At 46.5% G+C, this 22,340-nt stretch overlaps 1 protein-coding gene across 1 annotated transcript in view; it reads left to right on the forward strand.

Annotated features, from left to right (window-relative positions):
- The first annotated feature begins 7,402 nt into the window (after positions 1-7,402).
- LOC144797925 (vomeronasal type-2 receptor 26-like) overlaps positions 7,403-22,340 on the forward strand; it is a 68,292-nt gene continuing 53,354 nt past the window's right edge. Inside the window, exon 1 of the mRNA XM_078668727.1 lies at positions 7,403-8,035. Coding sequence (XP_078524853.1) covers positions 7,403-8,035 — 633 coding nt within the window. The remainder of the gene's footprint in view (positions 8,036-22,340) is intronic.

A 22,340-nucleotide genomic window follows, 5' to 3' on the forward strand; every position in this document is an offset into this window, starting at 1 on the left:
GCACTTTTTGCAGATCCTCACATATCGCAAGCAATAGCTAACACCACTGAATGGGAGAACCTAACAGAGAAAAAGAGAGAGCACATACATACCATCCTCCACGGTACTATCCTCAAGCAATACCTCGTATCCAACACAGCGCCAAAAGGTTTACTGGTCACAAATGCCCCCCGCATCTTTCTTAACGATGCCACTTTTAGAAAAGACTGGGCCATGATCGCGTGGCATTGCACGCGCGACTGGTTGGTCTTAATAATAAAAACAGCACTCAGACTCTCTGAGGCACTAATGGTGGAAATTAGAGAGACTGAGTCCCACTTCAAGACCACTATTACTGGGTTCAAGAAACGGTTGGATGAACTCAATAAAGATCTTAATGAGTACAAAGATAACTTGACGCAGTCAAAAGCAACCAAACTCCAAAAAGATCAAAAGAAATTTGTCTTTGAAAAGGTGTATCCTTACTCTGCAGCAACCTTTGCTCCACCAGCACGCAATGCTAGTAAATCTGATTATTCAGACGATGACTCCTCTAACAGCAGTGGGTCAAGTAATAGCTCATTCAAACAAACAAAGGGAAGAGGGAACCGTGGCAACAGGAATAATAGGGGAAGGCAAGGTAACCAGGGCCAGCATCAACAATGGCACCAACCGCAAATGATGATGGGCCCTCCCCCCTACCCTTTTCAACCGCCACAATACCCCTTCATGGGCTGGAATCCGGGCTTTATGCCCCCTGCGAATTTTCAAAATCAGTACAGACAGCCTTTTTTAGAGAGCAGCCGGAGGGGCAGAGGCAAGAGGAGAGGCAACAACAGAGTATCCTGGGAAGAGGACGACTCGGTAGCGAATCACACTCGCAGCAACCAACAGCCAGGAACGAGCGGGGTATGAGCCTAGTGACGAACCTGTCTGCAAGGGTACTAACCCCTACTGAAACTCAAATACTCGAAAAAGGCCTAGGCTTTGTTCCGACAGCGAGACCTGACAGGTTCAAGCTACATTGCGAACTTGCCGGTTTCTTTCGGAAATTAAAATTAAAAGCTTTTTTTGAAGGTAAAGCAGATTCTACTGAAGCTACCAGGAATGGTGACACAGGATTTAGACCTAATTCTACTTTCACCCCTCCTCCTTACACCGTACCTGCGGCTATCACCGCCTTTGAGCAGGCGGTATTTAAAGACCTGGAATCCTCCCAGAACCCTAAGACATTTGGCAATTTCAGCACAGCTGAATACCAAGCGCTACAACAACTGCAGAATGACACCTCAATAACAATCAAGCCGGCGGACAAAGGTGGAGGCATTGTCATTCAAGATACCACAGACTACGAGAAAACTTGTAATGATTTGCTTGGGGACGTTAGAAACTATACCCCACTGACAGTAGACCCCACTGCAGACCTTACAAAAAAGATCACAACCCTGGTTCAACAAGCAGAAGAACAAGGGCACTTGTCTAAAAACGAAGCAGCCTTTCTGAATAACACCAGCAATGTCATACCATACTTCTATACGTTGCCCAAAATGCATAAAAACCGGTTGCCACCTCCTGGACGTCCCATTGTGTCAGGGATTGGGTCCGTACTGGAACCTTTGTCACAGTTCTGTGACTACTTCTTAAAACCCCTAGTACAATCAACTCCTACTTACCTCAAAGATACTAAGAGCCTCTTACGATTACTATCAGAGGTGACGTTCACAGAGAACTCAGTCACCCTAGTAACTCTTGATGTAGAGAGCCTCTACACGAGCATCCCCCAGGACGACACCATCAAAGTCCTGGAAGAATCTCTAGATTCCATCGAATGGGATTACCAGACATCCAAAGCTTTCATCATTGAGTGTGCCACCAAAGCCCTAAAAGAGAATTTCTTTTCTTTCAAAGATAAACGATTTCTCCAGTGCTCAGGAACATCAATGGGCAGTATTTTTGCTCCGAGTGTGGCTGGGCTCTATGTAGCAGATTTCGAGGCCAAATACATTCTGCCACCAGCTGCAGTGTTTTCGTCGTCAATGCTCCTATGGAAGCGCTACATAGACGACATCCTGCTCCTTTGGTCAGGGAGTGATAGTGACCTTGAAACTTTTTTAGTATGGATTAATACCCTAGATCAGAACCTGAGGTTCACCAACACCAAAAGTAGAACAGATATTGTCTTCCTTGACGTGGTGATCTCGATTAATGGAACTGGACTTACAACAAAAACTCATCATAAGCCTACAGCTAAAAACAACCTTCTTGAGTTTAGCAGCTTCCACCCTCGCCCTCTGAAAGAGAATCTTCCTTACGGGCAATATCTTAGATTAAGGAGAAACTGTAGCACTTTGTCAGATTTCAATGAACAGTCCTCTAGTCTTACAGAAAAACTCAAAGATAGAGGCTACCCAGCACCAATCCTGACCAAGGGGTTTAAGAGAGCAAGAAATCAACCCAAAGAAGCGCTTCTGGAAGAAAAAATCAGGAATCCTGGCTCAATACCGCTCACATGTGTAACCACATATAACAGCCTTTCCAATCTGATGAAAAAAACTATCAATAAACATTGGAACATTTTAACATCCTGCAAAGAGAATTGGGAGAAACCCCTCTTCTCTTTTAAAAAGGGACGGAGCCTGAAAGATGCCTTGGTCCACACCCGCCCAAGAGAAAAACCACCCCATGTTATGCCCACAGTAACAGCAGCGTGGGGCATGCCCAGAATCACCGGACATTACCCTTGCTCCGACTGCAGTGTCTGCCATCTAACAGAAGCAACGAAAACACTGTCGCTGGAAGCAGGGAGAATATGGACACAGAGAGAACACACAAACTGTAACACAATGAATGTGGTCTATCTGATCACCTGCCCTTGCCAGCTTCGCTATGTAGGCATGACCACACGCAAGGTCAAACAGCGTATTTGTGAACATCAGAGCAATGTCAGGTGTAAAAAAGTGACAACCAAGCTGAGCCGTCAGTTTCTGGAAAGTAACCACACACCAAACGACATGAGGTGGACTATAATTGAGGTAGTCAATGGCACAACTAACATAACTAGCAGACTCTTTGAAAAAGAACAGCGCTGGGTGTATCGCTTAGGCACAAATACCAACGGCCTCAACGATGACACCCCGTGGAACACTGTGCTATCCTGAACTATATACCTCCTAATCTACACTGGAATAGTCTATTCCGCCTTTTCTAGGTTATCGCTGTGTGTGTTACATGTACATGTATCCATGTGCTCAGTAACCTAGATGACCATCCACACAGATCTTTCCATGGATGTTCATTATAACATCACCATCCTGTGGATAAGATCCCGTTATTACATTTATATAGACGTTACCTACCCGTGTACCGTCAGCTTTTTTGTGCCTCTCCCATTGGAGGTCGTATTTTAGGCGCCCCATTCTGAACCTCTATATTGCATTAGCCTTTTAGCCCAACCACCTGTACTTAGTACCTCCAATATTCGTTTTTTGAAGACTCCTATTCCACATTGCAACCGTTTTGGATAACGATGCATATCCCAGGAACTAAACCTGAAGAATTACTCTATAGTTTCACACGGGCAATCCCGCCGGTCAAACTCTGGATTGGCTCTTCTTTCCAAGCCTCATTTGTGATTTTGGCCGCGCCTTTCCACACGGGGTGGGTGCGTTCCAAACCTCGGTTTGGTTGGACACGCCCACCCGGAAGAGCGCGGCGTTGCAGCACGAACAGTTTTATACTCAGCTACCGGCCCGCTCTCCATCGTCGGGGTCCGGTTTTGAGGCGATCTGCAAGTTCAGAGCGGTTTGCGAGCGTTTAAGGCGTGAGTGCACTTCAGCGGCAGGACCGCTGTCATTCTACAAAAACAAGCTAAGTGTTTACCCGCTTTTATGGAGGTTGCATAAAACCTTTCTTTTTTCATAGGATGTGCCAGGCATGCTGCAATCCCCCTCCCGACACCCATGGTGCAAGTAGCGCCCTGTTTTAAAGTGAGATATTAATCTGAAATTACCATTCTAAGGGGTCACAGACCTTTGGTCCATTGATCCCTTCATAAGGAGTACACATTTCGTGTTTTTAACCCTATTATCTACCTACTTTAGTTTTAAATACACCCCTAGCACATCACTTCCCAGAGTTAACGATATCATCCCTACAGGGTAGTTGGATGGTGTTAAAACTAGTATCTACTTTGGGAACACGATGTATGCCACATACTATGGAGCACCATGATCAAACGCAATTGCTTATAATAATTATGTGTATGTCTGTTTGTGTTTGTCTGTTTAATTCACTTCACAGGTGCTGAGATACTCCAAAACTTGGAGCATTTTTTAGAATGAGCGTCCCGCTCTTCTATTTTTAGCACTTTTTCACCTTTTTTCACTTTCAAGTCCCAGGTTAGGGTGGACGATTAGAGAGTCCATACCGCCGGGGTTTAGTCCTGATGAATGCCTTGGTAAACTTAAACCACTAGTATGGCAGAAACATGTTGACTGATATAAGTATTTCTGAATTTAACCAATCCTAAAACCTTGGCAGCTAAATTCAGACACATAATACTTCCCACATGTGCCTTAGGGATCACTCATTAAACTTTTTGTATTGATACCCTTTTTTGGCACTTTTAATTGAATTTTTCCTCACAGCACGCCCTTCTCACACAACCAGCTCTGCAGTCTTTCTGGCGTCGCAGCACACCAAAGAGGCACTCGGCCTCTTTGGTGGGGCCCGATGATGAAGCATGACACTGACTAGGTCGGTGTGTGAGGGCTTTCCTTCCCACCCGAAGTGGATGTGGGTTTCTTACCTTACTCCGTCTCTGTGGCTTATTCGAGTTTGATTTGACCTCTCTCCTTTTGTTTATTTGGATCTAACCGGGGACTGAGAGAGTGTCCTTGAATTTCCCTACCTCTCCCATTGTTGTTTTGCCTCCCAACACATACAATATCAAAGAAAACCGTCAAGTATATACAAGGACCCATGCAACAGGACTCTACATCAGTGGAATAATTTAAAGGATCCTTCACAAACATTCAGCAGAAATGTAGTGTGTAGTCAATGAAATGAAGGCTTTCAGCAAATAGGGCATTACAGGTAGGTGCAAAATCAAAAATAATCTGGGGGGGGCGTGGCCAAGTAAGATGGCGGAGCGGTTGTGAAATCGCTCGGCTCCGCACTTGCCCGATCGTTGGTGGGCCTTACCTGGGCTCTAGGGATGGCAGATTCGTCCTCACAGATGTCCGATGCCTTCTAGAAGCACCCTGTCCGGCGGGTGCAACTTGCGGAGCTAGGAGACAGATGTAACGGTGGCCGGAGGGGAGACCCGGAGGAGCTTGAGGACCCCGGGCGCCATTTTGCGAAGATCTGCGCCGGGTGTCCCGCGCTGAGAGCAGAGCGCTGGTTGGATTCGAGAGCCCCGGGCAGCTGTTGAGAGGGGCCCCTCATGGTGACACCTTGGTGAGGAGTGGCTGGTGCAGAATTTGGAGCCGCCGAGGTGTGACAAAGGAGTCCGCGGGGGCTGACCCAGTTTTGGCCCCACATCAGTCGGGGTGAGCGGAGGTGCCGCTGGCGGGGAACGGCAGTGGGGGGGCACCGCTTGGGCCCCCAAGCCGCTACAGTGGTGGTTCTGCACTCTCTTGATATTTCCCGGGCGGCAAGCTATAGTGTATTTTACCCGCGCCTATGAGCTTGTGCCTCAGAGAGCCTGACCTCAAAATAGTGGCGATTGACGACCCGAGAGTGGCAGCAGCAATGTGGGATGTGTGGAGCCGCTGAAACAATGCTGGAAGTGATGTGGTGAGATATTCGGATACCGGACAGTGCAGTGGGGGCGTAACTTGGCCTGGACGGGGTCCCATTCTTCGGCGGAGGTCCTGGACGGTGCTCGCTTTCCTTGTGGGGGGCCTGGTGTGATATTCACTTAAGGGAGTAGCTGTTGAGGAGCCCCACACATTGGACATTGGAAACACCCCACGGGGGCGGCCCTAGACTCTTCTCGCTTTCGGTTGGACTTGGGCACTCGCCAGGGGATGTATGACGGTAAAACGCATACTGTTTCAACACGTGCCTTTACAGCGCGTCTTTAACAACGCAAGTCGTTACAACGACTTGCGTTGTTGGGCGCGGATAGTGAATAGTATAATTTACTATTCTAACACCAGTCCCCGTGGATAGTAGGGAAGGTGTTGGAATAGTAAATATACTATTCTTTATCCTTTAGCTCCCTCCAGCGCAAGTCGTGGTTACGACTTGCGTTGTAAAGGACGCGTCGTAAAAGCACTGCGGGGTAACATCCGCGTTGAAAAGGATGTTCCACCTCGCCAGGCAACGCACGGTTCCAGGGGGGGGGACCGTATGCATCCCAAGAAGCAAACCAATAAAGTTTCTACATACTTCAGGGCCTCTGAGATGTTGACTTCCCGGGAGGATACTGCTCCTTTGCCCGACATGGTGCTTACTCGCGATGACCTAGTGGCTACTCTCCGAGATTTTAAGGTGGAGCTCTGTCGGGAATTTAAACGACACCTAAGAACCTCTGTGGAGCAATTGAAGACTGACCTCACCGAGAAGCTTACTACTCTGCGGCAAGATGTAGATGCCGTGGGATCCCGACTTCTGGAAGTAGAGGGGCAAACACAGAGTCTGACGTCGAACCAGGACACGATGCACAACGCACAACAGTCCTTCCGTGCCCAACTGCAACAGGTTTTGCTCAAGGCGGAAGACTTGGAGAACAGGACCCGGAGGGAGAACATTCGGATCCGGAATCTGGAGGAGGGGGCGGAGGGGCCAGACTTGGAGGCCTTTGTGTCTGGTCTCTTTGCTGAGATTCTCGCCCCCCAGCAGCTTAAGATCAAGATCGACAAAGTAAATCGGGTAGGAGCACTACACTCGGGGAATCTCAAGCGCCCACGGGATGTCCTAGTCAAGCTACATTCCTTCAAGGTAAAAGAGGACATTCTCTCGGCTTCCAGAAAGCTGAAGGAGGTATCCTTTCAGGGGTATGGGTGCTCTCGTTATCAGGACGTGGCGGCTGTGACCCTGGCCCATGCAACAGGACTCTACATCAGTGGAATAGTTTAAAGGATCCTTCACACACATTCAGCAGAAATGTAGTGTGTAGTCAATGAAATGAAGGCTTTCAGCAAATAGGGCATTACAGGTAGGTGCAAAATCAAAAATAATCTGGGGGGGGCGTGGCCAAGTAAGATGGCGGAGCGGTTGTTAAATCGCTCGGCTCCGCACTTGCCCGATCGTTGGTGGGCCTTACCCGGGCTCTAGGGATGGCAGATTCGTCCTCACAGATGTCCGATGTCTTCTAGAAGCACCCTGTCCGGCGGGTGCAACTTGCGGAGCTAGGAGACAGATGTTAAAAAGGATGTTCCCCCTCGCCAGGCAAAGCACGGTTCCAGCGGGAGACCGTATGCATCCCAAGAAGCAAACCAATAAAGTTTCTACATACTTCAGGGCCTCTGAGATGTTGACTTCCCGGGAGGATACCGCTCCTTTGCCCGACATGGTGCTTACTCGCGAGGACCTAGTGGCTACTCTCCGAGATTTTAAGGTGGAGCTCTGTAGGGAATTTAAACGACACCTAAGAACCTCTGTGGAGCAATTGAAGGCTGACCTCACCGAGAAGCTTACTACTCTGCGGCAAGATGTAGATGCCGTGGGATCCCGACTTCTGGAAGTAGAGGGGCAAACACAGAGTCTGACGTCGAACCAGGACACGATGCACGACGCACAACAGTCCTTCCGTGCCCAACTGCAACAGGTTTTGCTCAAGGCGGAAGACTTGGAGAACAGGACCCGGAGGGAGAACATTCGGATCCGGAATCTGGAGGAGGGGGCGGAGGGGCCAGACTTGGAGGCCTTTGTGTCTGGTCTCTTTGCTGAGATTCTCGCCCCCCAGCAGCTTAAGATCAAGATCGACAAAGTACATCGGGTAGGAGCACTACACTCGGGGAATCTCAAGCGCCCGTGGGATGTCCTAGTCAAGCTACATTCCTTCAAGGTAAAAGAGGCCATTCTCTCGGCTTCCAGAAAGCTGAAGGAGGTATCCTTTCAGGGGTATGGGTGCTCTCTTTAGGACGTGGCGGCTGCGACCCTGGCCCGCCGGCAGACGTTGCGTCCTATCACCACTAAAGTCCAGGAGGATAAGATTCGGTACAGGTGGTCCTTCCCCTTTGGGATAATTTTCGAGCATGGCCACAAGACTCACCACATCTCGGACCTGGTGGAAGATTTGAAGGTTTTGGGGCTTCCGCTTCCTGAAAAGTCATTCGACACGGGGTCCGCTGCGGCGGTGCGGACACCGCAGAGTGGCTCGAGTGTGTGGCACACCATCACAAGACGCCGTTGAAGTTTCTTGCTCTGTTTCTGGCCCTGGAGATGTCGGCTGAGTGTCCACTGAACCTCCTAAACAAACCTGGGTATTGACAGCCTCTCGGTTGGTGGGTTCCTCAGCTGGGGCCCGATAATGTCGAGACCTGCTGATGCCGCTCTTCGTGGCTTTTGCGTTCCTCTTTCTATACGTAGGGCTGTCTAGACCCCTAGGGATCGTCGCTCTTTCGTTGGCCATTGGGTTCTCAGAAGATCTGCGGCTCTTGACCCACGTCCGTGGAGTCACCTGGTATCTTTACAGCTTTAGTGGACCTTTGGGTGCACGCTGCTTGCTCGTCATGCGACTTTGAGGCTTCTCTGCGATGCCAGAGTCCTAAGTGGCGCCATGGCTGAACCCCACAGAAGGCATGCCCACTGGAGAGCAGAAGTTCGCCTGTATTGACATTCCAAGGACACTGAGGTTTTTATTCTCTTGCATATTTGCTATTCTACTGTTCCCTAGTTTTCTTAGCCTTACGATCAGGAGGTGCGGGCCTTGCCCATGGTACCCAGTATTCCTCCCTTGGAGTTGGGGGGAGTCTGTGCCGAGGGCCTTCGGGTCCCTCGGCAGCGGGGTTTTGGGGATGTTGGAGGGAGGTTACGGGAGTGGGGGGGATTCCGGTCGTGACTGTGGGAGGTGGCTTTTTGCATTTGGTTGGTTCTTTTTTGTGAGACAGGTTTATAACCATCCAGTGGTGGGACGATTAGGCGCAGGGTTAAGGTGGTGGAAGGGGCCAAGTTCCCAGTGTACAGGGGCTTCTGCAAAGGGGAGGAGATCCCTGGGGCAGTAAAGGGAGAAGAGGGGGGAACGTTTGTCTTATGGTTAACATTGCTTCTTAGAATGTTAAGGGTCTAAACTCCCCACAGAAGTGCCATAAGATTTGGAAGTATTTGAATGATTGCAAATTCAAAGTGGTAGCCTTGCAGGAAACTCTTCTTAAGAGGGTGGAGGTCTCTAGGTTACGCCATAGAAGTTACCCGATGATCTATACCTCCTCTGCCGCTTCGAAACACAATGGGGTGGCGTTGCTGTTCCATTTCTCAGCGAACTTCCAATTCGAGTCTCTTAAATCTGATAAGGAGGGGAGGCTACTTTTAGTCAAGGGCCGCTTGAGGGGCACGCGCTGTACTTTTGTCTAATTATAGGCACCCAACTCGGGGTAATCTGCCTTCCTTTCACAAGCTCTTGACTTAATAGGGGGTTTTGCTGAAGGCGTCATTGTGTTGTTGGGGGATTTTAATCTCACTTGGCAGGAGTCTCTGGATAGTTCTAGCTCCAACAGTCCAGCCACCAGTATGTTCCCACGTAGGGTGCAACAGAAAATCACTGACTTGGGACTCATTGATTCCTGGCGCTCACTTCATCCCACTACCAAGGATTATACACATTTTTCCTACGTCCATAGGACGTACTCCAGGATTGATTATATATTTGTCAGTCAATCCTTGCTGAGGGCTCTCCAGGCTGCTCAGATTTTTCCGATATCAGTGTCAGATCATAGCTTGATAACTTTGGGTCTTCATTGGGCTGGGTCCTCCCCAAGAACACCTAGATGGTATTTCCCGCTAGCTTTGACCCAAGATTCAGTGGACAGAGAGGAGCTACAAGCGGCCATTGCTGAATTCTTTTTACATAATGACCCACAAGATACAACCCCCCAGAATAATTGGGAAGCTTTTAAATCCCTGATTCGAGGGATGTGTATCCAGCTTAATTTGAATCTAAATAAAGAAAGGACGAGGGAAAGGGAGGATTTAGAGGAAGAATTGGGAGCCGCAGAGCAACCTCACAAAGCCAACCCAACACGTGCTCTGCAGAGGCAACTTACCGGTCTCAGGGGCAAATTACGGTCTATATATTCTAATCAGGCAGAGTTCACCCTGCTGAAGATTCTTCAGTCCTCTTTCATACAGGGCAATAAAGTAGGCTCACACTTAGCACGCCAGCTTCTGGTACAAAGGGAAAAGGACTTCATCGGGGGGATTTTAGATCGTCAGGGGCATCTCCCACATTCCAACAGTGCTAAGGCAGACGTGTTTGGGAAGTTCTACAGGGAGCTGTATCAGGACAGCACTCCGGATACGTCACGGCAACAACAATTTTTAGACGGCCTGGCCCTCCCACAGCTATTGAAGGCATCGGCTGCAGAGTTGGATGCCCCCATCACTCAAGAGGAGGTTGGGGAGGCTATCTCGAGACTCAAATTGCATAAAGCTCTGGGTCCTGATGGCCTTATGGCCCATTTTTATAGCTGTTTTTCGGCAGAGCTTCTTCCCCATCTTACACCCTGTTCCAGGCTGTCGCTTCCGATGAGCATGTCTCTGGTTCAATGGCAGAAGCCGTGATTTCTGTAATCCCCAAGCCTGGTAAGCATCCGCAAAGGTGCGGCTCTTATAGGCCCATCGCGCTCCTCAATTTGGACGCCAAGCTTTATTCTGCGGTTTTAGCAGCGCGTTTGGAATCGCTGATGCCTACATTAATCCACCCCGGCCAGTCACGTTTTATAAAAGGCAGACAAACCCATGATAACATCTGACGCACAGTCCATCTGATTGAGAAGGCCACGAGATTTCGGAACCCCGCAGTGTTAGTGGGCCTTGACGCGGAAAAGGCCTTCGATCGGGTTGACTGGGCCTTTCTTTTTTTAACCATGCGGAAATTCGGGTTTGGGGACATTTTTATTAACATGGTGAAGGCCAATTATTACCATCCTTCCTCGGGTGTGATGGTCAACGGCTGTTCCTCCTCCCCCTTTGCTCTGAGTAGAGGCAAACGCCAGGGGTGTCCTCTCTCGCCCCTTTTGTTTGCCCTAAGCATAGAACCCCCGGGCGCTTAGATTCCGAGCCAATGATGAGATCCGGGGCATCCCTTTTGGCGAGGTTGAACATAAAGCTTTGTTGTTCGCAGATGATATCCTCCTCTCACTCTTAAATCCGGCGCAATCGCTGCGAGCGGTGCAGGGAGAACTGCGAAGCTTTTTGCAAGTGGCCGGTTTTAAGGTAAACTACTCGAAATCTTTCATACTTAAACTCACTCTTTCCCCTGCAGAGGTGTTTCGCTTGAAACTCACAACGCTTTTCCAATGGGCTAAACATTCCCTACTCTACCTGGAGGTACGCCTCACGGCTAAACTGGGCGACTTATACAAAGTGAATTACCTGCCTCTCCAGGCCCAGTTCCAACAGGATTGCAAGCAGTGGTCGCCCCTTTACATTTCATGGCTGTGGCGAATTACTGCTGTTAAAATGATGGTGCTACCTACATTTTTATACTTATTTGAGGCACTCCCCATAGAACTAAACGGCTCTCTGTTGCCGAAGCTCCGCACGTTGATCATCAAATTCATCTGGCAGGGGGGATGGGCCCGCCTCCCTCTTCATGTACTCCGACGCCCACGTGTTCAAGGGGGACTAGCCCTACCTGACTTCACCTTATACTAACAGGCTGCTCAACTGCGGGTGGCAACTGAGTGGTCAGCCAGGGAGTCCGAGAAACATTGGCTTCACATGGACCACGCCGTTGTGGGGAGGTATAAATGGGATGTGTTATGGAAGCCCAAACAGAATCGCCCTTCCAATGCTTATCTTATCACTCCTACTTGTACAACTCTAATCACCTGGGATAAGGTTACCAAGAGGGCGTGTTGGACGTCTTTCCCTTCCCTGTAGACGCCCATTCATTTGAATCCAGATTTCCCTCCGGCACTACGTGAGGTGCCATTTGACTGCTGGAGGAAAGGGGATTGCCTCAAAATAGCTGATATGTTTCATGATGGGGAGGTTTTGACGTTTGCTGAATGCAGGAAGGAATTTGTACTCCCGCAGAGTGAACAGTATCACTACTTACAGCTTAAACACTGGGTTTTGACGCCTCCCTTCTGAGAGGCGGCTATTAGGGAGCGTACGGAGTTGGAAAAGTTTGTGGCCCTGCGGGCGGGGTCCATGAAGGGAGCCATTTTGGCTATTTATGAGATGCTACTTTTCACTACTTTCCCCCCACGGGCACGTTATATGCAGTTTTGGGAACAGGTCTTGGGGAGGGATATTGCTGATGGGGGAATGGTCTCACGTCTGGAGCGATATCTCCAAGCATAATCGATCATTAGCTCTTCGAGAAGCCCACTATAAACCCCTCTATGATTGGTACCTATACCCTACTAAGCTTCGACGTATCTTTACAGACACCTCAGACTTGTGTTGGCGGGGATGTGGACTCCAGGGGGAATTTAGACATATATGGTGTGACTGCCCTAAAATTCGTCCTTTTTGGGATGAGATTCTTTCTCATATCAAGGATATGTTGGGTTACCCGATTCCAACTTCCATAGACTTCGCTCTTCTTGGTCTGCGAGATCCCCTCTTGATTAGACAAACGAAGGCGGACAAAGCGATCATGTGGACTTGTTTAGGGGCTCACTTTAGCAGCTGCTTGGAAAAAGACAGAGGCTCCAGCTACTTCATTGTGGCATGCCCGACTATGGAGGATCATATCCATGGAATGCCTGGTGGACATTTCCCAGACGGATTATGAAGACTTTATACTACGCTGGGGGCCTCTGCTGTCCTATCTATCCTGGGGTTTACCCTCTGCGGTCTGTCCGCCATCAGTGCGGGCTATGCATCTATTACAGCTATAGCAGCTTTCTGTTGAACTCATGGGCATTAGAAGATCCCCTGAATGTCCTATGGTCCAGCCTGTACATCTCCACTAATATCTATGTCGCTGCTCAATTCTGTCTCTGTTATATTATTTATTTATTGTTCTTATTCTTATTTAGTCACCACCGGATGGGGGGGGAGGAGGGGGGGAGGATGTTGTTGGTCTAGGGGGGGGGTTCCATGTTCTTGAAACAGGCATCATACACTCTGTACAGGGAGGTGACTGGCTTGGGGACTATGCTAAGCTGAACCCATCATAGCTACCTATATTGCAACCCGGGCAATTGCACGCCCCTTGAACCCTTGAGATGGCTGTCTTTTGTATTTGGTCTTGTTTGATGCTTAATAAAAAGACAACTTTAAAAAACAATAAATAAATATTAATCTAGGACCCAAGAAGGAAATAAAATCAAGAGATAAAAAGACAGCATCCCTAGCAACTGCCATGGCTTCATGAAAGTATTCTGGTTCACCCCCAAAATCTAGTTTTTGTACACCATATTTCCGTGTCATTTCATTTTATAGAGCTTTATTCGGAACATTAAAAACATGTCCATAAAAGCACATACATTTACATAAGCAGACATTTCATTAATAAAAAGAGGCAAAGAAAAATAAAGAAAAATACACATATTACATTAATTATCCAGTGCGGGATGGAATAAATAAGTTAAAACAGTCTTAAAAATACATACTTTTCCTTACACCAATAGCCTTGAGTAGGAAAGTGGCCGTAAAAAAGAAAATGTCCGGATGATGCATATTAAAAAGCAATTTCATAGAATCTATAATTGTTCTTACTCCAAATCTTTTCAGGATGGGCTTTAGATAGATTTTCCGTAATTCACTATACAAATGGCAAGAAAAAAGAAAGTGCATAGTACTCTGTTCACTCTTGTAGTCACAAGGACAGGGTCCCGCAGGGCGTATTTTTACATTAGGACACGCAACCAGATGATGTACAATTCCCATCCTCATTCTAGTAAGTACAAACTGGTGAGAGACTCTGGTCACCTGTGTCAAATAAGGATGAAAACCAATAAACTCATTCAAGCCATTGTACAGATTACAAGTAGAGAGTTTTGAATCTTCCAGGGCACGCCTCTCTATACAGAAATTCAAAAACATAATTTTCATATTTGATTTGGAGTTATCAGATGCACAAAACCGGTCATTGATCACATTATATCCAAAGACCTTTTGAAAATGTTCAATGTTATATTTAATCCAGGGGATCTTCAAGTGCTGGTCCAAAGTGAGGCAATTCTCAATGATAGCTCTGTTTAGTGAGGTGCCTTCATTCAACCAAACAGATCGCCACAATAATAGGGGTCTTAACATGATTAAATCATTCAAAAAGTGGGAACCCGTTTCCTTATGAACCAGGATATTAGAGGTAGATTTGGGTAAACACAGGAGCCTTTTCAAGAAGTTATTCTCCTCTACCTGTAGACACCCGGCAGATGACACACCCCAAACTCCTGCCCCATAAAGGGCCGCAGATAGACATTTAGATTGGTAGATTTTTAGCATATCTGCTATGCGTCTATTTCCCAGTTTCTTAGCGAAAACGAAAACCCCATTGGCACTTCTAATCATCTTAGTTTTAACCGCTCTGTGTTCGATGTCCCAGCTACCATTTTTTGAGAAATTAATCCCCAAATAGCAGAAATTGTCTACTTTTAGAACCTGTTCACCTTCTATAAAATAATGGGAGTTAACTTTTGTTTTTGTCTTAGCTCGGCCTGAACACTCCATCACATAGGTTTTAGACCTATTGATCACCAGTTTCCTGTTTTTGATGAACTGAACAAACCTGTCCATCAACCGTTGGAGACCCAGGGGAGTCCTAGACAGCAGCACAGCGTCGTCCGCATAGAGTAACACAGGGATGTTAAGGTTGTTAACTCTTGGGGCGTCTGCCGTAACTGTTTGCAGGACAGCATCCACCTCATTGATGAAGAGAGTAAAAAGTAGGGGTGCTAAAACACACCCCTGCCTGATACCTCTCCCAATCCTAAACTTACTTGTGCATTCCCCATTTGGCCCATATCGGACACTAGTACTAAGTTTTTCATACAGGCGAGCTAGAAAGTACATTATACAGTCTGGGGCTCCCATGTCAATCAATTTGGCCCACAGTAGGGCGTGGTCTACCATATCGAAGGCACTGCTTAAGTCGGCGAAGCATAAGTACAATGACCCTTTTTTGGCCTGGGTATATTCCCCCACCAAAAGTTCTAGATTTAAGCACTGCTCAATGGTACCACGTCCTTTTCTAAAACCAAACTGACTATTAGTTAAAATCTCATTCGTCTCTGCCCATTCCTCTAATCTGGCTAATAGAACACGACTCATAACTTTTACTGATGAGTCAAGTAGGGATATTGGTCGGTAATTTTTTGCTTCGCCCCGGTCTCCCTTTTTATAGATAGGGATTATGATTGATTCTGCCCAGGTAGGTGGTATTTTTAAGCAGACTGCTGCATTAAAGATCTTAACCAATAGGGGCCCCAGATCTCCAGGGCGGTCTAAAAAACGTCTATAGGTACCCCATCGGGTCCTTGGGCCTTCCCTCCCTTACTACCTCTTATACTAACCATAACTTCCTCTACTGTAATATCTAGTGCAACTATAGGCCATCCTTTTCCAAGGGGGGCTATACTATTGCCAGAATCAAATATGGTCGAAAAATGTTGGATCCATGACTCCATGCTCACATTAGATGTGAGCACTGGAGCCTTCTCGTCCTTGAGGAATGGACTATTTACCGTAGACCAAAACAAATTACAGTTCCTTAGTTCTGCTGCTTGGCTTAGATTGTCCCACGCTTCCTGCTGTAACTCAGCCTTTCTGCGCTTAAGGACCAATTTAAAATCCTGCCTAAGTTGGATCACTAAACACTTATCTCTCGGTTTGGCTGCTAAAGCTTCTTTAAGATCTCTCCGGGCATTAGAACAAACATGGTCAAACCAGCCCCTATTTTGTCTATTCACGTGCCCCACCTCTTTAGTAAACTTCTTACTAATAATTGAATTAATTTTATCAAAGTGGTCAATACTGGCAACAACTGTCTCCCCCTGTTCGAGAATAGCCGAGATTTCCGTCAAACAACTATTGATGATAGAATCAGATGTTTCGTCGGCTTTCTCTCCCTTCCACCTCAACCTAACTCCATTAATTCTGTGTGGTTCAATATTAACGATTGAACCCGAGTTAGGAGTGGTGGAAGGGTTCCATAACTTAACTTCAGTGGTTAGACAGTTATGGTCACTCAACATTACATCAACCACCTTGACCTCAGAGCACATGGGAATTAGGTTGGTAGACATGCATATAAAATCAATTACCGTATTGGCCCCCCTCCCTTTGAAAGTTGGGATACTTTCTCCCAGATCATTCTTTACATTTTCCATGATTTCTATGTCATAATCTATCAAAAAGTTATTCAGGGTTTCACCATACAAATGATGAGGAAAATGAACTTCAGCATCCCCTGAATGATTATAGACACCACATAGATTCTGGGATGATAAGGGGCAAATTGAAACATTAAAATCCCCCACAAAAATAAATTCATAAACACCATTAAAATTCTCTGCAAGATTACACACTGCTTTGTGTAAATCGTTTACAGCTGTGTGCCTAGTACCATCAAATATGTTATTGTAGAAATTAATCAACAGTACATTTCTACCTGCGTCCTGTGCAAGCCAAAGGATTTGGGAATAAACCCCCACTTTTACATACTTTTTTACTAATACAGGCAACTTTACTGAAATCAGAACTAGCAGACCTCCTCTAGATCTGCCGTGAGGTGAGGCCAATGCGGGAAGCTCATAGGAAACAAAGCCATCACTCCCCTTATATTCTCTGCACCATGTTTCCTGTAGACAAATAATGTCAAATAAACCGATAAAATCTTTCCATCCCAACATTTCTTCTTTGGCCGTCAAACCAGCAATGTTCCAGCTAGCGATATGACAGGATGCCTTTACCCTTTCTAGGCTGACATTGGGCGTTTCATCATTAGATACGGACACGTTATTATTTGCATAAAAATGCTCTATGTTAAACTCTAAATGCTCCTCTTCGCCCCCATTAGGCAAACAATCCATATTCACAATATTAATGTTTTCAGTTAAGGACATTTTTGACTCTCCAGCATCGTCTCTCACCTGGACTAGGTTACTCTTATGTCAATCATTTTAGTCCAGAAAACTCAGTCACTGAAACCTATTCTGAGTTGGGACTTGGTATAACATCCCATTAACAGGTGACATTACACTGTCGCATACTGATGGGAAATTAGATGCATGTGTTATAAATCTATTCCCACCATGGACCGAGTTCGACATATGCATTGGCGTAACAAAAGGGCCATCCTGGGGACCTAAACAGAAGGTGTGAGGCCCTGGTCTGTTTGCAGTAGAATGATAGTTAATATTATTCGAAGACCCCTCCCAACTATTTACTGAGTGCAACCTGTTTAAATGGTTGTAGAAATATCCCAGTGGCCTTGCAACGACATCTGTCTCTGACTGCGTGATTGAGGCCGCTCTTAGGAGGACCGTCGCAACGTGTTGCGGATGTTTAAAATTAATAATCACGCAGTCACCCCCACAGGTTTTTCTGGTGTTACCAATCCAGTTGACTCTTCTGATAGAAATAATCTGATCAGAGTAGCCAACTGGATAACCACAGTGTCGACTTAGCCAAGAGATAGCTTTATTTTTTAATGAGTCTGCCGACTCTTGGGTAATAGAGGCCTGTGACATAGGTGGGACATTCGTTAGAACTACAACGTATGGTACACATTCAGGTGGGAGGTCTGCAGGACACTTACTTGTTCTTACTGGGCCCCTACTTGTTCCCCCTGTGGCAGCCACTGGAACTGTCACAGCTGGCACTAGACCAGTCTGCACTCCATTTAAAGATAATGTTGGTCCTACATCCTGATTTGAAATGACCTGTCCTATACTGGATGTCACTGCTCTCTGCTGCTGAGAGGGTCTACCCTTATCCTGAACAACAGTAGTTGTCGAAACAGGACGTTCTTTGGATAGTTGTTTCCCGGTGGTAACAATAACAGGGGGGCTATTTATGTTTCGTGGTTGAGCCCTTTCCTGTGTAGATACTAAGATTGGTGGTGTTATATCTTAATCATTAACATGGTTTTATCCAGGGTAATAGAATGATGGTCAACCGCGTCCCTTAATCTTAGAACTTCACCGCACAAACCCTCTATTTTAGCAAGTAATGGCTCGATAATCGTTTTGAGTTTCTTATCTATAGTGCCTATCAACAAATCTAATTGGTCAGGATCAATGGAGACACAGCTTTCTTTAATTAGTGTCCCTATATCCTCTGAATTTTCCTTATGAGTTAAATCCTTTTTATATTTCCTACCTGAATGATAATTTCCCCTTTTAGGTACAGTTTTCCTACAAGCTCTCATTAATCTTGTGGCCCTCATTGACTGTTGAGGGGTACCCTCACAAGTATCACCTTGATCATCTTGATCATCTTCCGCTATAATCACATTATTAGTAACCTCATTAGGATCTACAGCGGTACTGTTGTTGTCCATCTCAATTACTGTAACATGATCACTGGGTGTACTAGTGTCCACGATATTAAGATCCGGTGGTACAACCAAAGGGGAGTTTTCTAAAGTGCCTTTCCCAAGAGATTTCCTCCTGTCCGTATTTATTCTATTAACTACCTTCAGTAGATAGTTATCAGGTAAGGTGGATTGAATAGACATAATGGGTGGTAAATCAGGAGACAGTCAGCAATGAATATATAAAATTGAAGTTAGTGTCACTATATACCACTTGGAGGTACTCACAAGTAGAAATAAGGGGGGTGGCCCGTCCCGTCCCTGGTCGTCCCCGGACGGCCACAGACGGCCGCCCTCTGCCCGGGCTCAGCCCGGTGACGCCCGCGCGCGTCCTGCGACGCAGAGGGAGCGTCCTGTTTAACTAGCGCCTCCGGGCGCGTAGCGGCAGGAAGTGGCCGGAAGTGGTCGCTTGGCCCTCTGGGAGCTGTAGTCTCCAGCCGCCACCAGCCGCGAGATGTAGAAACGCGGCAGCGGCGAGACCTCAGCGTCAGGGCCCCAGGAGCAGGAAGGCGTCCAGCAGGTCAGTGCCCCACAACGTTATGACCAGGATTCCACCGTGAAAATCACCCCCCGCTCCACCGAGGGAGCGTCCTGTTTAACTAGCGCCTCCGGGCGCGCAGCGGCAGGAAGTGGCCGGAAGTGGTCGCTTGGCCCTCTGGGAGCTGTAGTCTCCAGCCGCCACCAGCCGCGAGATGTAGAAACGCGGCAGCGGCGAGACCACAGCGTCAGGGCTCCAGGAGCAGGAAGGCGTCCAACAGGTCAGTGCCCCACAACGTTATGACCAGGATTCCGCCGTGAAAATCACCCCCCGCTCCACCGAGGGAGCGTCCTGTTTAACTAGCGCCTCCGGGCGCGCAGCGGCAGAAAGTGGCCGGAAGTGGTCGCTTGGCCCTCTGGGAGCTGTAGTCTCCAGCCGCCACCAGCCGCGAGATGTAGAAACGCGGCAGCGGCGAGACCACAGCGTCAGGGCCCCAGGAGCAGGAAGGCGTCCAGCAGGTCAGTGCCCCACAACGTTATGACCAGGATTCCGCCGCGAAAATCACCCCCCGCTCCACCGAGGGAGCGTCCTGTTTAACTAGCGCCTCCGGGCGCGCAGCGGCAGGAAGTGGCCGAAAGTGGTCGCTTGGCCCTCTGGGAGCTGTAGTCTCCAGCCGCCACCAGCCGCGAGATGTAGAAACGCGGCAGCGGCGAGACCACAGCGTCAGGGCCCCAGGAGCAGGAAGGCGTCCAGCAGGTCAGTGCCCCACAACGTTATGACCAGGATTCCGCCGTGAAAATCACCCCCCGCTCCACCGAGGGAGCATCCTGTTTAGCTAGCGCCTCCGGGCGCGCAGCGGCAGGAAGTGGCCGGAAGTGGTCGCTTGGCCCTCTGGGAGCTGTAGTCTCCAGCTGCCACCAGCCGCGAGATGTAGAAACGCGGCAGCGGCGAGACCACAGCGTCAGGGCCCCAGGAGCAGGAAGGCGTCCAGCAGGTCAGTGCCCCACAACGTTATGACCAGGATTCCGCCGTGAAAATCACCCCCGTGTCATATTTCCTTACCATGTAAGCACTATCCAATACATGAGTATTAATTCTACCCATTCTATTATAATTCCACTCATAAATGGTGGGCAAACTAGATACATTAACAGCAATAAGGTATTATGAACGAATAGTGTACAGTGAGCTAGCGGGAAGACTCTGACGTAAACTTGCATTTTCGTGACCAAGCCGGGGAAGATTCTTCAAGAACAGCATAAACAATGGCAATGGAAATAAACAAACATGGCTTTGCTTCACTGTGTGTTGCAGCAATAACAAACATTAAAATATGCAGGGTAGAGACATAGAAGAAATTCATTACAAACAAGATGGCTTCTAAGCCTAACTTAAGGTCTAGTTAACAAAGCTCAAGAAAACACACTACTAAATATCATAGTATTTTTTTCAAAGACAATAGTAATATATCAGTGTGTGCATGTGTACTCGAGTATAAATGACATTCTGCAAGTTGCCATTAAAACACAAAAACATAAATGCACAAAAATCCTCACCATTCCTAGCACAACAGAGAAAAGACACTCTTTGCTATTTCTTGTGCCATACCTTGACTGTGCATTAACTTTGAATATTTTTACTGCATTGTTCTTCCCTAGATATTTTTGTTGGTGTTGGTGTTGATATTCTTCTCAATTCTGAGGAAAGTAGTCAGCTATTTTCAGGTATTTTTTGTCTTTTCTTACTTTGAGATGAAGTGTCCCTTTTATTGTCTCTTTTATCAGGATGCATACTTATAATAACTGGGGAGATACGTCTTTTTTCGATTTCTACCTTCCTAACCTATAACATATCCTTTTTTCTGTTGGTACATCTGTAATGACTCTGTGCTAATCCTGCTTTCACTATCATGAACTGAGATTTTTAGACATATAAGGACTAATTCAAAGAAGGTAAACGTAACGTACTATTATTTTGCTATTCACAATCTACAAATGTAGTTTTAAGTGTGGTATCTTTATGATTCTGGAGACTCCACAGTTGGAGTGGACACCTCAGCACATGCAAATATAGACTTGTTATATCTTTTTATGTGCAGACTATGGAGTCTCTGTAGTCATAAAGACACTGCACTTGTGAGTAGCCAAAAAAAGTAAACTTACACCAAAAGTGTAAGTTTACCATTGTGAATAAAACCCATAGCTGCTAAATCCTTATGTTTGCCCTTCTTCAACCATCATGTGCACTGTTGTAACAGCCCTGGGTACTCACCAATAACCAAGACACACACAGAGAGTAGTTGCACACAGCTTTATTCTGCTGTGTGTAAGTCAAACATTCTAAGCCTGCTTTTCAACTCATCCCTCCATAGCTAATGTCACAGGCCTACAATGTAGGGTGTGAACCCAATGAGTTCCATCTTTTATTTACAAGACAATACATCTCCTGCTTTGTTAAATAAAGAGTTATAACGTTTTAAATTACACAAATAACTAAATACAAGAATAAATACACAGATGAATATAAATATACAGGCAATTATAATTTTTCAATTAAGCGTTGTGGTGCATAAATCACACATACTGATCGGGAAACAGCATTTAAAGCGAAGTCCTAAACCCTGCATGCCTTTTCCATGCAGGCTTTACCACGCATGCAACACTACCACGCAAGTCATGAGGAGAGGAGTTGGCCTAACGGCGAGGGCGGTCGACCTCGAACATGGGGAACTGGGTTCAAGTCTCGGCAATGAAGCTGATCTTCCTGTGATTCTGGGCAAAACACTTAATCTCCCCATGCCTAACAAAAATGAATGTGTCCTCATGTAACGTAACTGGTGCTATGTAAAGCGCTCTGAAACTCGATTCCTTAGGGTCAAGTTTGCGCTTTGTAAAACTTTGTAAAAAAAAAAGGTCTTTACAACACACATTTTTACAATAAATATGCCTTTACCATACATCTAATTACAATGAATGTCATTGTAAAGACATGAATGGTAAAGGCATATTACTTGTAAAAGTTTTAAAGGTAAACATATGTAAGTATTAATTGTTGTTTACATATATATATATACATATATATATATATATATATATATATATATATATATATATATATATATATATATATATATATATATATATATATATATATATATATATATATATATATATATATATATATATATATATATATATATATATATACTTGAAGATGAAG

The sequence above is a fragment of the Lissotriton helveticus genome, chromosome 12 (assembly GCF_964261635.1).
Source record: "Lissotriton helveticus chromosome 12, aLisHel1.1, whole genome shotgun sequence".
In the NCBI taxonomy this organism is placed as follows: Eukaryota; Metazoa; Chordata; class Amphibia; order Caudata; family Salamandridae; genus Lissotriton; species Lissotriton helveticus.